A 14,231-nucleotide genomic window follows, 5' to 3' on the forward strand; every position below is an offset into this window, starting at 1 on the left:
ATGATTAAATAGAAGGTCAGACTTTATATTAGCTGAATCAAATGAGAGCATCATCAACAAAAATGGGTGAGTCTGATTCTGTTGTTGCACAAGGTTTATGACAGCAGTCACAGTATCTTCTACCTTGATTTTACAGTCCATCAGTGAGTGAGTCAGGATGAATAAAATCAGAGTCAAGTTCAAGACAAGGATGTGACATATATACATAGATCTTTCCAGTAAACCCCCCAAGTTCCTTGGTTTTTGTTTTCCACTTTTAAAATGGCAACATTAAAGCCAATGACATAAAAAGCAACACTAAGGGAAATGAGAGAGGGGAGGGGAGGCATAATTTAGTGAAATTATTTGTTTAGCACTGGGATGTTTCAGCAAACCCAAATTTAATTCCAATTATCATATTCTATTTCAAATGAAATACTTACCCCTGGAGTTAAGAACAAGTTGAGATTTTTGTGGAGGAGAACTTGATTCTGAGGATTTCCTCGGCAGAAATTCTGAAGAAAAGTGTGGGCTAGATTCATAACTTCATTCATCTTTTCATCACTCTGCAGGAAGTAAGGACAAACAAAATCAGCTGGTTATACCTAAACATACTTGTTAAAACCACACAACATCAATTCAGCCAGGAATAAAAAAATTCTCCTGAGCCTTTATAGGGCAGGAATTCTCCCTCTGGCAAAAGTAACTAAAGCAGTTTCCTTCATAGTCCATTAGCTGCTGTACCTTACTCTGAATCAAACCATAGAGAATCATAGGTAGGAGCATAAAATCAAAGTAAGATTTCTTCTTGTGTGGCTATAATTTCCTAGTTTTAAAAAGTGCTAATGTGCTTGATTTAAAAAAAAGCAAAACAAACAAAAAATGTCGCCCTGCATTAGTTTTAAGCTTTGGCAAACATTTGGTTTTCTATAGCTACATCCAGAAACAGATGTATGTGTGCATGTGTTCATACACATACTCCCACACAAACATATCTCTAGTTTCATCCCCATTTTATATTCCTCTCATGTAGTATCCTAAGTATGATTTGATGAACCACCTGTATGGACAAGCACTGTTTTACTGATGACAGCTGAACCAGTGTAACATACCTGTAATATAACAGGTGTTATATTACAGGCAAAGGTTTTACCTCCTCTCAGTGATTCCTAGAAGATCTAGAAAGATGTGCTCTTTCAAAGCCTATCTAGTTCATTAGTTTGTATGCTTAATTCCACCAAATCAGTACCAAATAACTGTATCTTGTGAAAAAAAAAATGGCACATGGACTTAGGTTAGAGATGTCCACCATAAAAAAGAAGTTATTTCAGATTTGATCTATGAAAACTTTTGGTCCTGAGGTTTGCCTGCTTCAGGAATGAGTACAGGAATGACAGCACTGTGACATCTAGGTACCCAAGGCAGTAAATATTAAATGTTAAATAAAACTGTGCAGGCAGCTATATTTAAACTGAGCCCAAACTCACTATTCTGAAGGTAGAAAATGACATCACCATTTCATGTTTGTACCACAGCTGACAATTCAGATTTTAAAAAATATTTCCATTGATACTTGGGCCTGTCGAGGCCTTTCCCTTCCTTGAGTTTGTGTTCTCTACCACTAAAATTAGGACAATAACCTTTTCATAGGGGATCTGCAGAAGGTCCAAGACTACCAAGTGGGCGCCCATATTTTTCAGTAAACGCTGCTGTTGATTCCGACATTTTTTATTCTGAACACAAAGTTTGCTGAGTCGAATCAAAATCTACAAATTAAAAAACAACAAACCAAACAAATAAATAAGCATGCAACCAAGAAAAGAAACCAGTCATTTCACACAAAACCAAACAAAGACATTTTATTTCAAAATAATTACTAAATCTACTAATCAAACAGGTATGTCAATCAAGTTTCTTGGCAGATATACTAACCTCTTTAACAATATTGTAGTTATTGCTTTTAATGCTGTCTATCTGGGGTTTTTTGGTCCCATCCTGTATTGGGCTCAAAATGTTTGATTCCTGTAATAAAGAACACATGACAAGTGGAAATTTATTGCAATTTCCTCAACATGAATTAATTGTATTTAATAGCAGCAAGTGACAAAGTATTACAGCAGCTCATAAGGGATTGATATAACACAGATAATAAAGAAAGACTAGTTTATTCTTTATCCAGTGAGTGACAAGATTTACATTCAAGTCCTTCCTCTGATTCAAATTTCCAATGTAATTTGAGGCAATTATTCTATGTCTTCATGCTTCTGATCATTCTGAAGGAGTATGTCCCTAAATCAGAGATTACGTACACCAAGGAATTTAAATACTTCAAGGAGATGTACCAAAAGTGTATTTCAGTAGTGACCAAACATTCCAAGAATCTGTATTTACAGCTGGAAAGATTACAAAATCTGTGTATGTGAACACTAATAAGTCTCGAGAAAGAGCTTAAGACAACCTTTGCAGTTAAGCAGGTTGGAGTTCTTAAAAGGAACAAGCAGCATGTGGAAATTAGAGATGTTCCTCCCACAAAGGGGATGCTTCTGCCTGTATCTCTGGATGATGCAGGAAAAGATTTAAAAACAAATAGGAACCATATGTTAAACTGCACCATCAAGTCATGATGCTGTATGCTCTAGGCCCTGGCTCCTGGAAAGCCCCAGCTGGGTATGATAAATAAGAGAAATCAAGTCAGCAAGGAACTGCCAACACCCACGCACCTTTCCATGCATATCTCTCAATCAAAACATGGGAGAACATGTACACAAATACTGCCACTAAGAATACTGGCAGTGTTGGGGGTTTTTCTGTCAGCTGTGGTAAGTCTTTCTTAACAGGAAACAAAAATAAATTGAAATATTTATTGGACTTCAGATGCTGACGCTATAAAGAATGAAGAAAAAAATCTAGCAGATCTTGAGACTGACTCACAGTATGACCACAAGGATGTAAACCAGTATAACAGCATTAAAAAAAAAGAAGAAACAGGTGCATTTCTGAGTTTCATTGTGTCCTCAAACTTCCTACTGTTTTAGAAAAGAGAAATACACTAAAACAAATATATGCATGCCAAGCTGAATGTTTGTATGTCCTGAAACCTCTCTCTGAACTTTCTTAGCTGATGGTGAAGTTCAGTAGTTCTATAAATCCCATCTGGTCCTAATTTCCAGTGAGGTAAGAACAGCTGCACCACTTGGCCATGGAAGCTGTTTATAAGAGTGTCAGCACTGCTGTTCAGTGCTGATCTATGTAACAACAGTGGATTTTATTTGGTTAGGTTTGTTAGTATGCAGACTGCTATCTCTCTAGCTGTTTGAATCAATATTTTGGGAGATGTTTCAAGCTTTTTGCTATAATTAACCACCCTCCTCCATTCTGGGATTGTGGGTTAACCAAGATTAATTTACCTGTTAGTTTTATCAGCATTCTTCCTTCATCAAAGTAGTTTTATAATCCATGTGAACTGTATGTCTTATCTGGAAGTACTGATGAGCATTAAACTGCTGAATCTATCCTTTCTTCTTACAAAATAAACAATTGTTTATTGAACCCATAAGAATATGCCAGGGATGTAGTTACCAAGAGATAATCACACCACTGGGATATCAAAGGCACTCAGTTGCAGATCTGGCCTCATTATGCCCCATGACAGACATTCCCTGTCACACTTTTCCACAGGGGACAGGCAAGCATAGAGATCTCAGGGAGAAAGGTTCTCACCTGAGTACCCCACTTTAAGGAAACTGTATTTTTTAGAAGAGACTACTCCCTCTACCCATAAAATTCCTGGAATGACACTGCATCAGTCTTAGATCCTTTCTTGCTAGCTGCCAGAGGAGACTCAGATTCCAGCATTCAGTCTGAGCAGTCTCCCTCATCCCAGCAGGACAGCAGTGCAAGGCACGTGTCAGTGTCCCCATGGCACAGCTCTGCCCTCCACAGGCTCCACCAGGGGAATGAGGGACACACTCAGAGAATTCTCAGTTCACAACCTCAACCTTTACGTGATGTTTGTTCAAACATTCCCAGAACCAAAGCAAGGTGTCACAGACCAGAAAAGAAGGGAAGTAAGGGAACACCAGGTGCTTACAGGTGCTGAGTTTAGACCACTTGAAGCCTCACTGAACTTTCTCAGCAGATGGACAAGATGAGGAATTCCCATAACGCCACTGCGCTCTACTCCAGCTTCACCTTAAAGTCCTCTCACTGAGCCTGTTTCTTTTCCTCAGAGCTGCATTTCTGGTGCCACATCACCAAACATCCTCCAGGGACAAGACAATAAAAATCACACTTTCCATGGTCTGTAGTATCTACACAGACCCAGAACACCCTTGCTAGAGAGAACCAAGGGAACAGGTTTTATCTGATTTCCCCTTCTCAAGCAGGGCTCTTATGTGAGCTCAATTTCAGCATTTCTTCCTAACCCTATTGGTGTCTCATTTATGTCTGACATAACCACAAGTACTCTTTCCAACTCTGATCTCCAGTCCCTATCCCGACAGTCCTGCATGGATGTAAGAAATCTGGATACTTTTATAAGAGTAAAGCCTTTTTTCTACAAATCCTATTTCTGGAGTCATATGACTTTAAAAAATAAGAAAAAAAGGCTCACAGGTCATGACAGTAAGGTGAAAAACAATTACCTAGGAAGACTCAGGCAAAAAACAAATTGGTATTTTTACTCTTATGTACACCTTTCAACAGGCTTCATGTGACAACAGAAACTTGGGTTTAACAGAAGAGTGTTCTGGAATGCGATTTAAGTCCTTGTGCACACTTTAATGTTGTTTGGGAAAAATTCAACACAGGCAAAGGAGGCATATTCCCTAAAGACCCAGAGGCTCATCCAGCTCTGAATACCCAGTATCCATTCCAAGGAAGCATGGTTCTCATGGGATTTTTGTCTGCTTAAAGCTAGCCACCTGCTTCACACATTGCAGATTGTGCCCAACATCACACCTCCTACATCTGATTTTAGACCTCAAAGAGAGTACTGACTACCTGATGTTACTTTTTTGCCAGGTAAAAACACCTCTTCACTGTTAAAGAAGAATTTAGCTGGGGAAAAAAAAAAGATGGACAAGATTCTGAGCTATTGTAACCTGGCACAGCTCTCAGGGAATTACCAGCAGATGATCTAGCCAGCAGATTACATATTACTGCTCTGATACAATAATCTCTCTGATCTGCCAGAGATAATATTGTGCATCTACTGAAGCACTGCTAGTGCCTCTGTTTCAAACACATTGTTTTGCCCCCTTTTCCTGGAGTTTCCTTGCTATCAAGGCTACCCATAGGAATAAATTTCAATTTAAAAATGCAGTATTGCTAAAAAACTTTGTAATCCTGACACAATTCTATTTTCTGTTTCCCCATTACCTTTTCAATTCATTAAATGCCTAAAGGAACATTTTCTTTCCTACTTGAGCTGTGCTTGAGGAAAGAAGGAAGGAAATACCACATAAGCTTCAACTCCAGATTCCTCCCTAATTTTGACATCACTAAAGATGTGGTATCAGAACATCAGCTAAGCTAGATCAGAGAAAGGGTAGGACCTATACTGTTGCAGGAATTTGGGATTCTTTCTTGAAGGGTTGGATTTGCCCCCGCATGAAGCCACCAAAAATCTGCTTCCCCAACTAAAAGGCCACGTGTGTGTCACAGATATTTGCAAGCATCCTCTCTCTTCTCCATGGCTCCAGCTTTTTTTCCTAATGTGTAGCCTCCACAACACTGTATAACCTCAACTTGGCTTTCTATTTTCCTGAGAGCTTCCTCACCCATCTTTCTTGGCACCAGGAAAGAGAACAAGGAAAATGCTGTGTCAGAAATCACAGCTCTTCATCTCTCCCCACCTCCTCTGATGAAAAGGGAAAAGTGGGAATAAATATTGGTGGAACAGCCTGCTCGATCTACTCTTATGGCACAAACCTCCATCATTAAAAGCTCATGCTGGAGAAAAATGATTAAATGGTGACCTCAGTTTGCACTGAAAAGCAAAATTTAAAAAATCCAAACAATGAAATCTTTAAAAAAGAGGTGTTCACAGTCCTAGATTCAAGTTCCACATCCAGTCAGAGTATATCCTGAGAAAGTGGTATGACAAGGGCCAAAGAAACGAAAACATTAGTTCACCGACAAAATTTCAACATTCTTAGGTCAGTCTTGTGTGGTGAAGAGTGGAATTACTTGTGATGTTTGCAAACATGGGTTTGACTGTGCTCATCTCCCTTGGCTACAGGACACTGTCTACTCCTCTTTCTTCCATCAAGTCAATCCAACTGCCAGCACACAATTCCCAAATTATTTTCAGGGTGCTGCTGCACACTGTGGCTTGCACCCAGAAAGGAAGGCAGCTCTGTGACCTAAGAATGCAGTTCCTGAAAGCATCAGGAGAGAATATTGAATACATCGATAACAGAAGTGTTATTTCCTTTTCTGTCAGTTCCTAAAGCTCAGCCAGAATACTTCACATTCTCACTTTGCCACTTTGCTTAACCAGACCACGATTTTGCAGTTGTTCATAAAATTTCCTATCAGTATTGAAACAATTCCGACAGCAAAGGCTTTAAACCCACCTCCATTGGCTCTTCTCCCCCCTTGGTTTGACTGTCGCCCACTTCTCCACTCTCATAATTGCTGCTCTTCTCAACCCACAATTCAGATTTTTCTACAGTCAGACGTAGCTGGTCAAGATCAGCCTTGATTTGCTTGTAGTTATCCACATCTTGATTGGACACCAGCAACTGAACCTGGAAATGGAGAAAATTGTGAAGCTCTTACAGCAGTAGCACCAGCACTTATGGCTGGGTAATTTGCTTGACAGTTCCCATTCTAAGCCTCTTTCCAGGTACCTTGTGCAACCTTCCCTTGCAATTCAAACATGGCACATGCAGGCTCTTAGCCCCCATTTATCAAAAACCTTTAGCAGAGCCAGAGGCTGTAGTTGCCCAAAACAGGATAGTTAAAACATTCACAACATCCTTCTTGAATACACTGCAAAACATTTTCAGCACAGGCAGATTTACAGGCTCTTGAGTTCTGTGCAGAGTGAGCTCTGATGCACTGATCATGAATCTCATGGCATTATAAAATACAGTTACACGCATATTAAAGCAATAGTTAGAAATACCTACTGCTTTAGCACTGTACTTCAGAAGGAAAAAAAAGGATGGTATGACAAGAGATCAGGGCATCCAAAGAAAAGTCAGAATGGCCAGCAATTTTAATGATCTCCTACACCACCATAATCAAATATTGAAAAATAACAGACTTTCATACTGTTAGGCCAGCTTAGAAAAACTTTTCTGAATATAGCTGACAAACTGACTTTTGGGTTCATGGAATTTCTCATCATCTGAGAGGGTGCCACTTATTAAGACTAATCTCATTTTTCCTTTTCCTGTACTGCTCAAATTATCTGGGTTTTTCACTGTTCTGTGTAGTTCTTGATTTAGCATGACCAACACATTTTCTTTCTTTGTAACGCTCTCTGTTCTCCCAAGATTATTAATGAAGACAATATGCCAAAAAACTATCAGCAATTTTTACAGTAAATTAATAAACACACTTAAGAAATCATACTCATATAAAAGATTAGGGTCACTGACAACACTGATGTTGTTTTTAAAACCACATTACATCCAGGCAAATGTTCACTATTTTGTAATATAAAGTTTTTGTCATAATAATCTCTTTGGCTTGGCAAAACCTTGCTATTTTACAGAATTTATGAATGCTGCTCAGTTGCAGGCATTCTTATTCCACGTGCTCTACAGTCTTTTTTGTTTATTTCTCCATTAGCCTTTTCCATCCTTCACAAAAACACATTAAGCAACTCAGTCCTTGCTTACCTGGGAATAACAGCTATTTATGCAACTAACCAGCACAGCCTAGCTTTAAATACCTGGTGGGAGGCCATTATGCTGCACAACAATAACATTAAACAAAAGCTTTTCAGGTCTTTATCATTCATCTGTTTGCACAGGAGAGGAACCTCCCTACCTTACATAACGATGAGACAACACGCTACCCAGCTCCTGCAATAAGCATCAGATGTTCTTATCAACATATGTTAGAAAGGGTTATGTAACAGAGGCATCTCTGTCCTGCAGCCCCATGACATCAGATCTCCCTGTCCTAATCCACGGACACATGGAGCCTGCACATGCACTGCTACCAGAGGGACAGAATAAAAGCTGAAAACAGGCTTGGCTCTGTCTCTGCCTTCCTGCTATTTGGGCATGGCTGCATCAGGCAGGGGAGCCCCGTGCAAAGACACCTGAATTGGAATTAGTAGCACCAGGTGAATAACAAAATAACAATGCCCAGCCTAAGTGGCCCTGAAGACAAAGAAGTCTCACTGCTGACACGGGGACACTGCCTGCCAAACATGAGGCACTGGCTCTGTCCCTGAGGGATCCCTGTGAGAGGCTCACCACGGACCTACGCTTTCCCTAATGGATGCAGTGCCAGAAATAACAATTTCTGGGGGGCACAGAACTATAACATATAGCAGCACATATGGCCAAAGAAGTCTGCTGATACTTGACCTCTGAGGAAATAACACTGTCATGCAACAAACAGCAATTTAAGTAGCAGAACAGCCTTTGGGAAGGCTCTCTGCATTCAGTTTCCTGGGATAACACTCAGCCCATCCATACCTGTTTGAATGCTTGCAGAACTTCTGCTCTCTGGCTGAAGTGCTTGAAGAGCAGGTGCAGAGCCCCTGAGAGCAATGGGGGGTAGTCGTGCATGATCAGGTGAATGAGGACCCGTAAAAAAGTTCTGCCCCCTTCATCATCAAGCTGAACTGCATTCTTCTCCTTTCTGCAACAGAAATGGGGAGAAAGGACCAAATAAAGTAAAATAAATAAGAAAAAATAAAAGTTCTTGAGATAAATATGCCTCTATACACAATCTTCACTCAACAGAGCTCTTAAAATCAAATTAAATATGCCGCAGGAGGGAAATTATAAATATGACTTTAACATATTTTACAAGAACTTCTCTCCTACAGTTATTGCAACAATCTTACAGCATAATGGACATCATGGAGCAGAAGTATCTACTAAATGTGTCAAACATTGTGATTAAAATCTGTATTGTAAAAGCATTCATTTATGTCATGGTTAAGTTGAGCCAGGTTCATCCCCATTCCAAATTAAATGAAGTAAACTGCATTTCCTCAGAGATTAATTTGACCCTTTCCTTTTCACTCCTTCCCTTTTCAGCTGCTATTAAAATTTCATTTAAGAAAAAATAAGATCAAAAATAGCAAGAATTGCCAAAAGCATCATATTTCTGGAATCATATTCATAATGTGGAACGGCAGAAAGCAGATTTACACTTAACATATCAAAGCAGAAATAATGTTTCCAAGAAACCATTCAGTCTCTCTGTTCATTTTAAAGATGCAGATGCCAAGGGCTGTGTGTTGTTTTACATTATGGGAGTTCAGGAGAGGCCTGGAGGCATTGCTTGTGCTGGTAAAGATTGAGAATGCATGAGGGACTGAGAGAGGAAAGATCACAGTGCCCACATTGCAGATCCTTCTCCTTAGCTCCAAGAAAACCTTTAAAGTCTACGGCCTTGTCTAAATGGAATTAATTTTTACTAGTATAATTATAATTATACCCGTAAAATTAAACCAATATAGTGATAATGGTAATAACTCTCCAGTATGACTGTTTTCCATGGGTTACTTTTTTCTGTTCACAGCATAGCTGAAATCCCTTCCAAAACCCTGCAAGCATAAATTGTAATCTACAGGCCTCTGGTGGACCAGGAGATCATGGCAAGTGGTCCACTCCTGATCTGAGGAGGCACAGGAGAGATTACTGCTGGCACAATGTTTCCAAGGACTTTGAACACCAAGTGCAATGACAAAGGTCATGCAATCTGTAAGAAACCCTGAGGGCCAACAGCAAGCTGCTGATCCAGGAAATTTGGGGCTGCAGCCATAAGACACACCAGAAAAAGAATGGCTTTTCAGCACCCATGTAAGGCATTATAAGATAAATAGAAAATTAATGTGGTTCAGCCCAACACACCTATACACCATTCCCCAGCTGCCTTTGGGAACACAACAAAAACTTTCTACAAACTCTCTTACAACTAAGAGGGTGCTCATAGCCAATCCCACAGCCATCCAGGCCAGCTGGGCTGTTTGCTTGATTGAAATCCAGGTCTTTCCTGGCACGTTTCTGTTCAAGTATGGCTTATGCAATTAACAAGCAGGCAAAGGAAGAGAAAGGGCTATAAAAATAAGCACAGAATAAACAGAGATTGGCCATGAGAAATATTGACATGAACAAAAAGATATATAAATATACAGAGAGGTAAAACTTCAGAATGTACCTGCCAGCAAACATGGTTTCAGCCTGAGCTGCAATTTCATCTATGTCAGGAACAATTGCTAGGAAAAAAATCAGAAGAAAAATTTGAATTAAAAAAAATAAAGAAAAGAAAAAAACAAAGAAAGCCAATGCTCATCATTTAATCTGCACAGCAAAATGAAGTTCTGTTCCTCTTTAAAGCAGATGGTATCAAGTAAAGGTCTAACTAGTCATTCCCCAACTACGCAAAATTTGCTTTCTGCAAGAGTAGCAGAGAACAAACAGGATATGGGGCAGAGGTAAATTGTGTATTACTGTTCCTGAGGAAGAGAACTGTAGTGATGAACCAAAGCCACAGGGTGCTAGGAACTGTACTAGTCACCAGCAGTGACCTACAAATGATACAGATAGTCAAACTTTTACATTTTTTCTTACATTTTCTTCTTTTTTCTTGAGCCAACCCCAGCAAAGCATACACATGAACTTTAGAATATTTACCATAAATCCAGTTATTTGCCACACCATCATTTTGCTTTAGAATGGCTTTAATATAACTTATTACTTAAGACTTCAGCAGCCCTGTATTATACATATGCCTGCCTCCAACTAGAGCAATTCTCCCCTACCTGCAGGTATTCACACAGACCTTTTAGGCACTTGTGTGTGCAAGGGAGGGCTTCCTGGAAAGCCAAATGATTCCCATGTCATGTTCATCTCACTTAAACCTGTCCTCATCCACCCCCAAACACTATCCATTTACCACCATGCAGTGTTTTGGGAAGAGCACAGATAAAAGAACAAAATATGACAGTGGGGGAAAAGGAATCACTTTTTTGTTAGAGGAGGAGGACAGACCAGTAAAAAAAAAATTGTGGAATTCCTTAAAATTTTTAATTTTTCACAAGTTTTTCCACTTGCAGTAGCCTGTGTCTTTCTGCTGCAGTTGAGCTCAGTGTTTGCAGTTGCCCACCCAGAATTGAAAGAAAATTTGTAAGGTTTACCTGAAGCAGTCCCTGGTGTGTCAGGTGGGGATGATGTAGAGCAGTCAACATTTTCAGCGTTTTCCCCAAACTCTCTCTTATAGATAGACAGCATGTAGGATATTCTGTAGTCCAGTCTAACACTGAGAATAAACTACAAGAAAAAAAAAGTGAACTAAATTAATTTAAGTTTACTGTGAAAAAACAATCCAATACATTCACCAGCTTTCTGTGATTTCTTTCCCCTGCCCATCCTGAGACATGTTGAACTCTGCCCTATGGATTGCTTGAGTACCACTGGGTGTGTGCAGGGGCTCCAACATACTGTCTTGTCCTCACTGCCTGCAAGCCAGATCAGAACCTTCAAACCCACACTGACATCAACTATTTCATATTTCAGCTGGACTTCCAATGCCCCACAGAGAGGAATAGAGAGCAAGCACAACAGGCTCAAGGCTCACCTTCTCAGATATCTGAAAAATCCCTTTTTGCTCCTCAGCTGTGAAACTGGAAACTTATACAGGAAAAATCCTAATTCAGACCTGGAAATGCTGCTTTTATATTGGAATAGTGAGGAAAATAACTAGGCTGGAAGCATTAGCATCAAATTAAGGGCTGACACTTATACACATGGATGCTTCTTGCCCACAGGAAATGCAAGCATGTAATCAAACACCTCTAAGATTATTTAACATATTTTACAATCAGTGGGGATGAAAGATATATGCTGAGTTTCCAAGGCTGAGGTGACAGGTGATTTGAAAGGTGAGTTAGTAAATGGTGCCAACCTGTTTCTTTGATCTACAGCTAAAGTCAAATATGCTTCCCAGACCCACTGTAATGGGATTTCTCTATTTTGGTCCCATTATTAAGTTGCCCCAGAATTGTACAGGCAAGATTTTTAAAAATAAAAATTTCCCAAGTCCATGCATAGTCAACTAAGTCTATCAGACCATCTGTTTAATTCTGGCTGAGGGCAGAATAGAAATCATAAGTTAAACAGTCTTTACTTAAAGCAACAGGAAGGTATGTTGAGAATTAAATTTCTACAAACTGAAATATTTCTGAGAATGGAACAGCTTCAATCACCATTGTATTTGCTTTGCATGTTAGTAAAATAAATCTAAAATATTCTTACTCACCGTTGAGGCTAATAACACAGTAATGAAAGGTAACATGATTGAAATTATTCCTTCCTCATTGCATTTTAAATGAAACTGAATTATTTTATATTTCTTGTGGGCTAGGATCATATATACGCATATATATATGCATATATATATGCACATTTACTGGGATTCACCCAGCATATGACAACTCACTTATCTGAAGTAATTTGACCATGTGACCAATCCTTAACTACCAAACCACAGATTAAGTAAGAAATTAGGATTAAGTACTCTTCAATCCTGATGGGTCTTGCAATGAATGTGCTGTGAAAAAGGAAAGGATGAGACAACATGTGATTCTCTCAGGGAATGCACAGGACAAGGTCCTGGAACCATCCTCCTAGGCATCCACCAGTAAAGCAGGACAGCGTGGAGAGAAATTCAGTCGTACAAACAAGGAAATGAAAAGCAATACATGTGATTTGTGTTATTTAGGTCATATAATTTTGTAACACTCTGTCTTTCACTGTAAGTTTTAAAGTAAAGGAGGCCTAGAACCAAAGAATGCAGTATTGAGTATATTCTAACAATTGATAGCCTTTCAGATGACAAGTAATTAGAGTCATCTAAATAATTTATGAGCAGTCAGAACAAATGGAATCCTTCAAAAGTGACATTGGTACCAACAAATCCAGAGAATTTATAGAAAACACCAAAACATTCCTTCAGGGCCCAAGCACTGCAGAAATCAGGATTCAGTACACAGAGCAAGCGTGTGCCACTTCACTTATTAACAGCACCAAGTGAAAACTGCCTCTCAGGAGGCAGGCTGGTGTCACCCAGATTGTCACATCAGCTGGGAGAAAATCACAGCAGCCCACAGACTCTTCTCAGCCCAACAGCAGAAATCTGAAATGCATTAATTGCACCAAAAGTGTGCAGCCTCCCACAAATTCAGTGGGGCCAGGGCCAAATTCTGCCCTTTATCCAACTACTGCAACAGAGGGGTCAAATGCTTAAATCAAGCAACCACCCCAGTGTTAAGTGTGTGAAAGAAACTGGAAACAGACACACGGTGTTCAGGAAACATTAGGGAGGCAGATTAGAGGACAAGTTGTCTTTGCACAGTTACAGTGAGAAAGTTTCTGCAGCATCTTGTTCCTTCAAAAGTGAAACTGGTACAACAGGGTGAGGACCACAACTCTGCAATTGTTCACACAGAGGACTATCCTTCCTCATATCAAGGAGGTATTTCTACAATAAACAGTGCAGTGAATAGTAAGAATGGGGGAAACACAACTGGCCACTGTGTGAGTAAAGAACTGTGAAATAGCTGCTGTGTAATATACCACCCCTCATTATTACCTGCAAAATCTCAATGATTTTCAATTTGGTGTCCATTACAATCACATCTTCACTGTCTGCAGTGCTGGCTTGCTTGCTTGGGTGAATGCTTGGCTGTATGTCAGGGGTACTGATGGGAAACACAGACCCTCTGCTCAGCACCATTTGGGTCATCATCTCTCCTACTCCATGGATGGTCCTCATGACGTTGTTCCCTGTGCATTAAACAAAAAAACAGACACATTTCCTAGGACTAAAGCATGTTTACAATGCTGTATATTACATTTACATCCATGTTGTCAAACCCCTTTCCAGTCTCAAATGGCATTTTGAAAAAGAAGCCCTCAGCTCCTGAGCTCATTCAAATTACCCAATTAGGCAAAAATTTTCTATGCTGATTTTTCCAAGATATCATTTCTTACAGGTTAACAGATGGTAAACATGCCAAAATATTTCCAGAGTCTGTAAACATGCTCAACAAA

General features: G+C 39.6%; 1 protein-coding gene across 1 annotated transcript in view; it reads right to left on the reverse strand.

Moving 5' to 3' along the window:
- The window catches only part of ITPR2 (inositol 1,4,5-trisphosphate receptor type 2), a 244,615-nt gene that overhangs the window by 138,461 nt on the left and 91,923 nt on the right, over positions 1-14,231 (reverse strand). Inside the window, exons 22-29 of the mRNA XM_066549543.1 lie at positions 13,771-13,964; positions 11,318-11,450; positions 10,339-10,396; positions 8,643-8,808; positions 6,558-6,731; positions 1,912-2,001; positions 1,620-1,745; positions 423-545 (exon numbers count right to left, since the gene is read on the reverse strand). Coding sequence (XP_066405640.1) covers positions 423-545; positions 1,620-1,745; positions 1,912-2,001; positions 6,558-6,731; positions 8,643-8,808; positions 10,339-10,396; positions 11,318-11,450; positions 13,771-13,964 — 1,064 coding nt within the window. The remainder of the gene's footprint in view (positions 1-422; positions 546-1,619; positions 1,746-1,911; positions 2,002-6,557; positions 6,732-8,642; positions 8,809-10,338; positions 10,397-11,317; positions 11,451-13,770; positions 13,965-14,231) is intronic.

The sequence above is a fragment of the Molothrus aeneus genome, chromosome 5 (assembly GCF_037042795.1).
Source record: "Molothrus aeneus isolate 106 chromosome 5, BPBGC_Maene_1.0, whole genome shotgun sequence".
NCBI lineage: Eukaryota > Metazoa > Chordata > Aves > Passeriformes > Icteridae > Molothrus > Molothrus aeneus.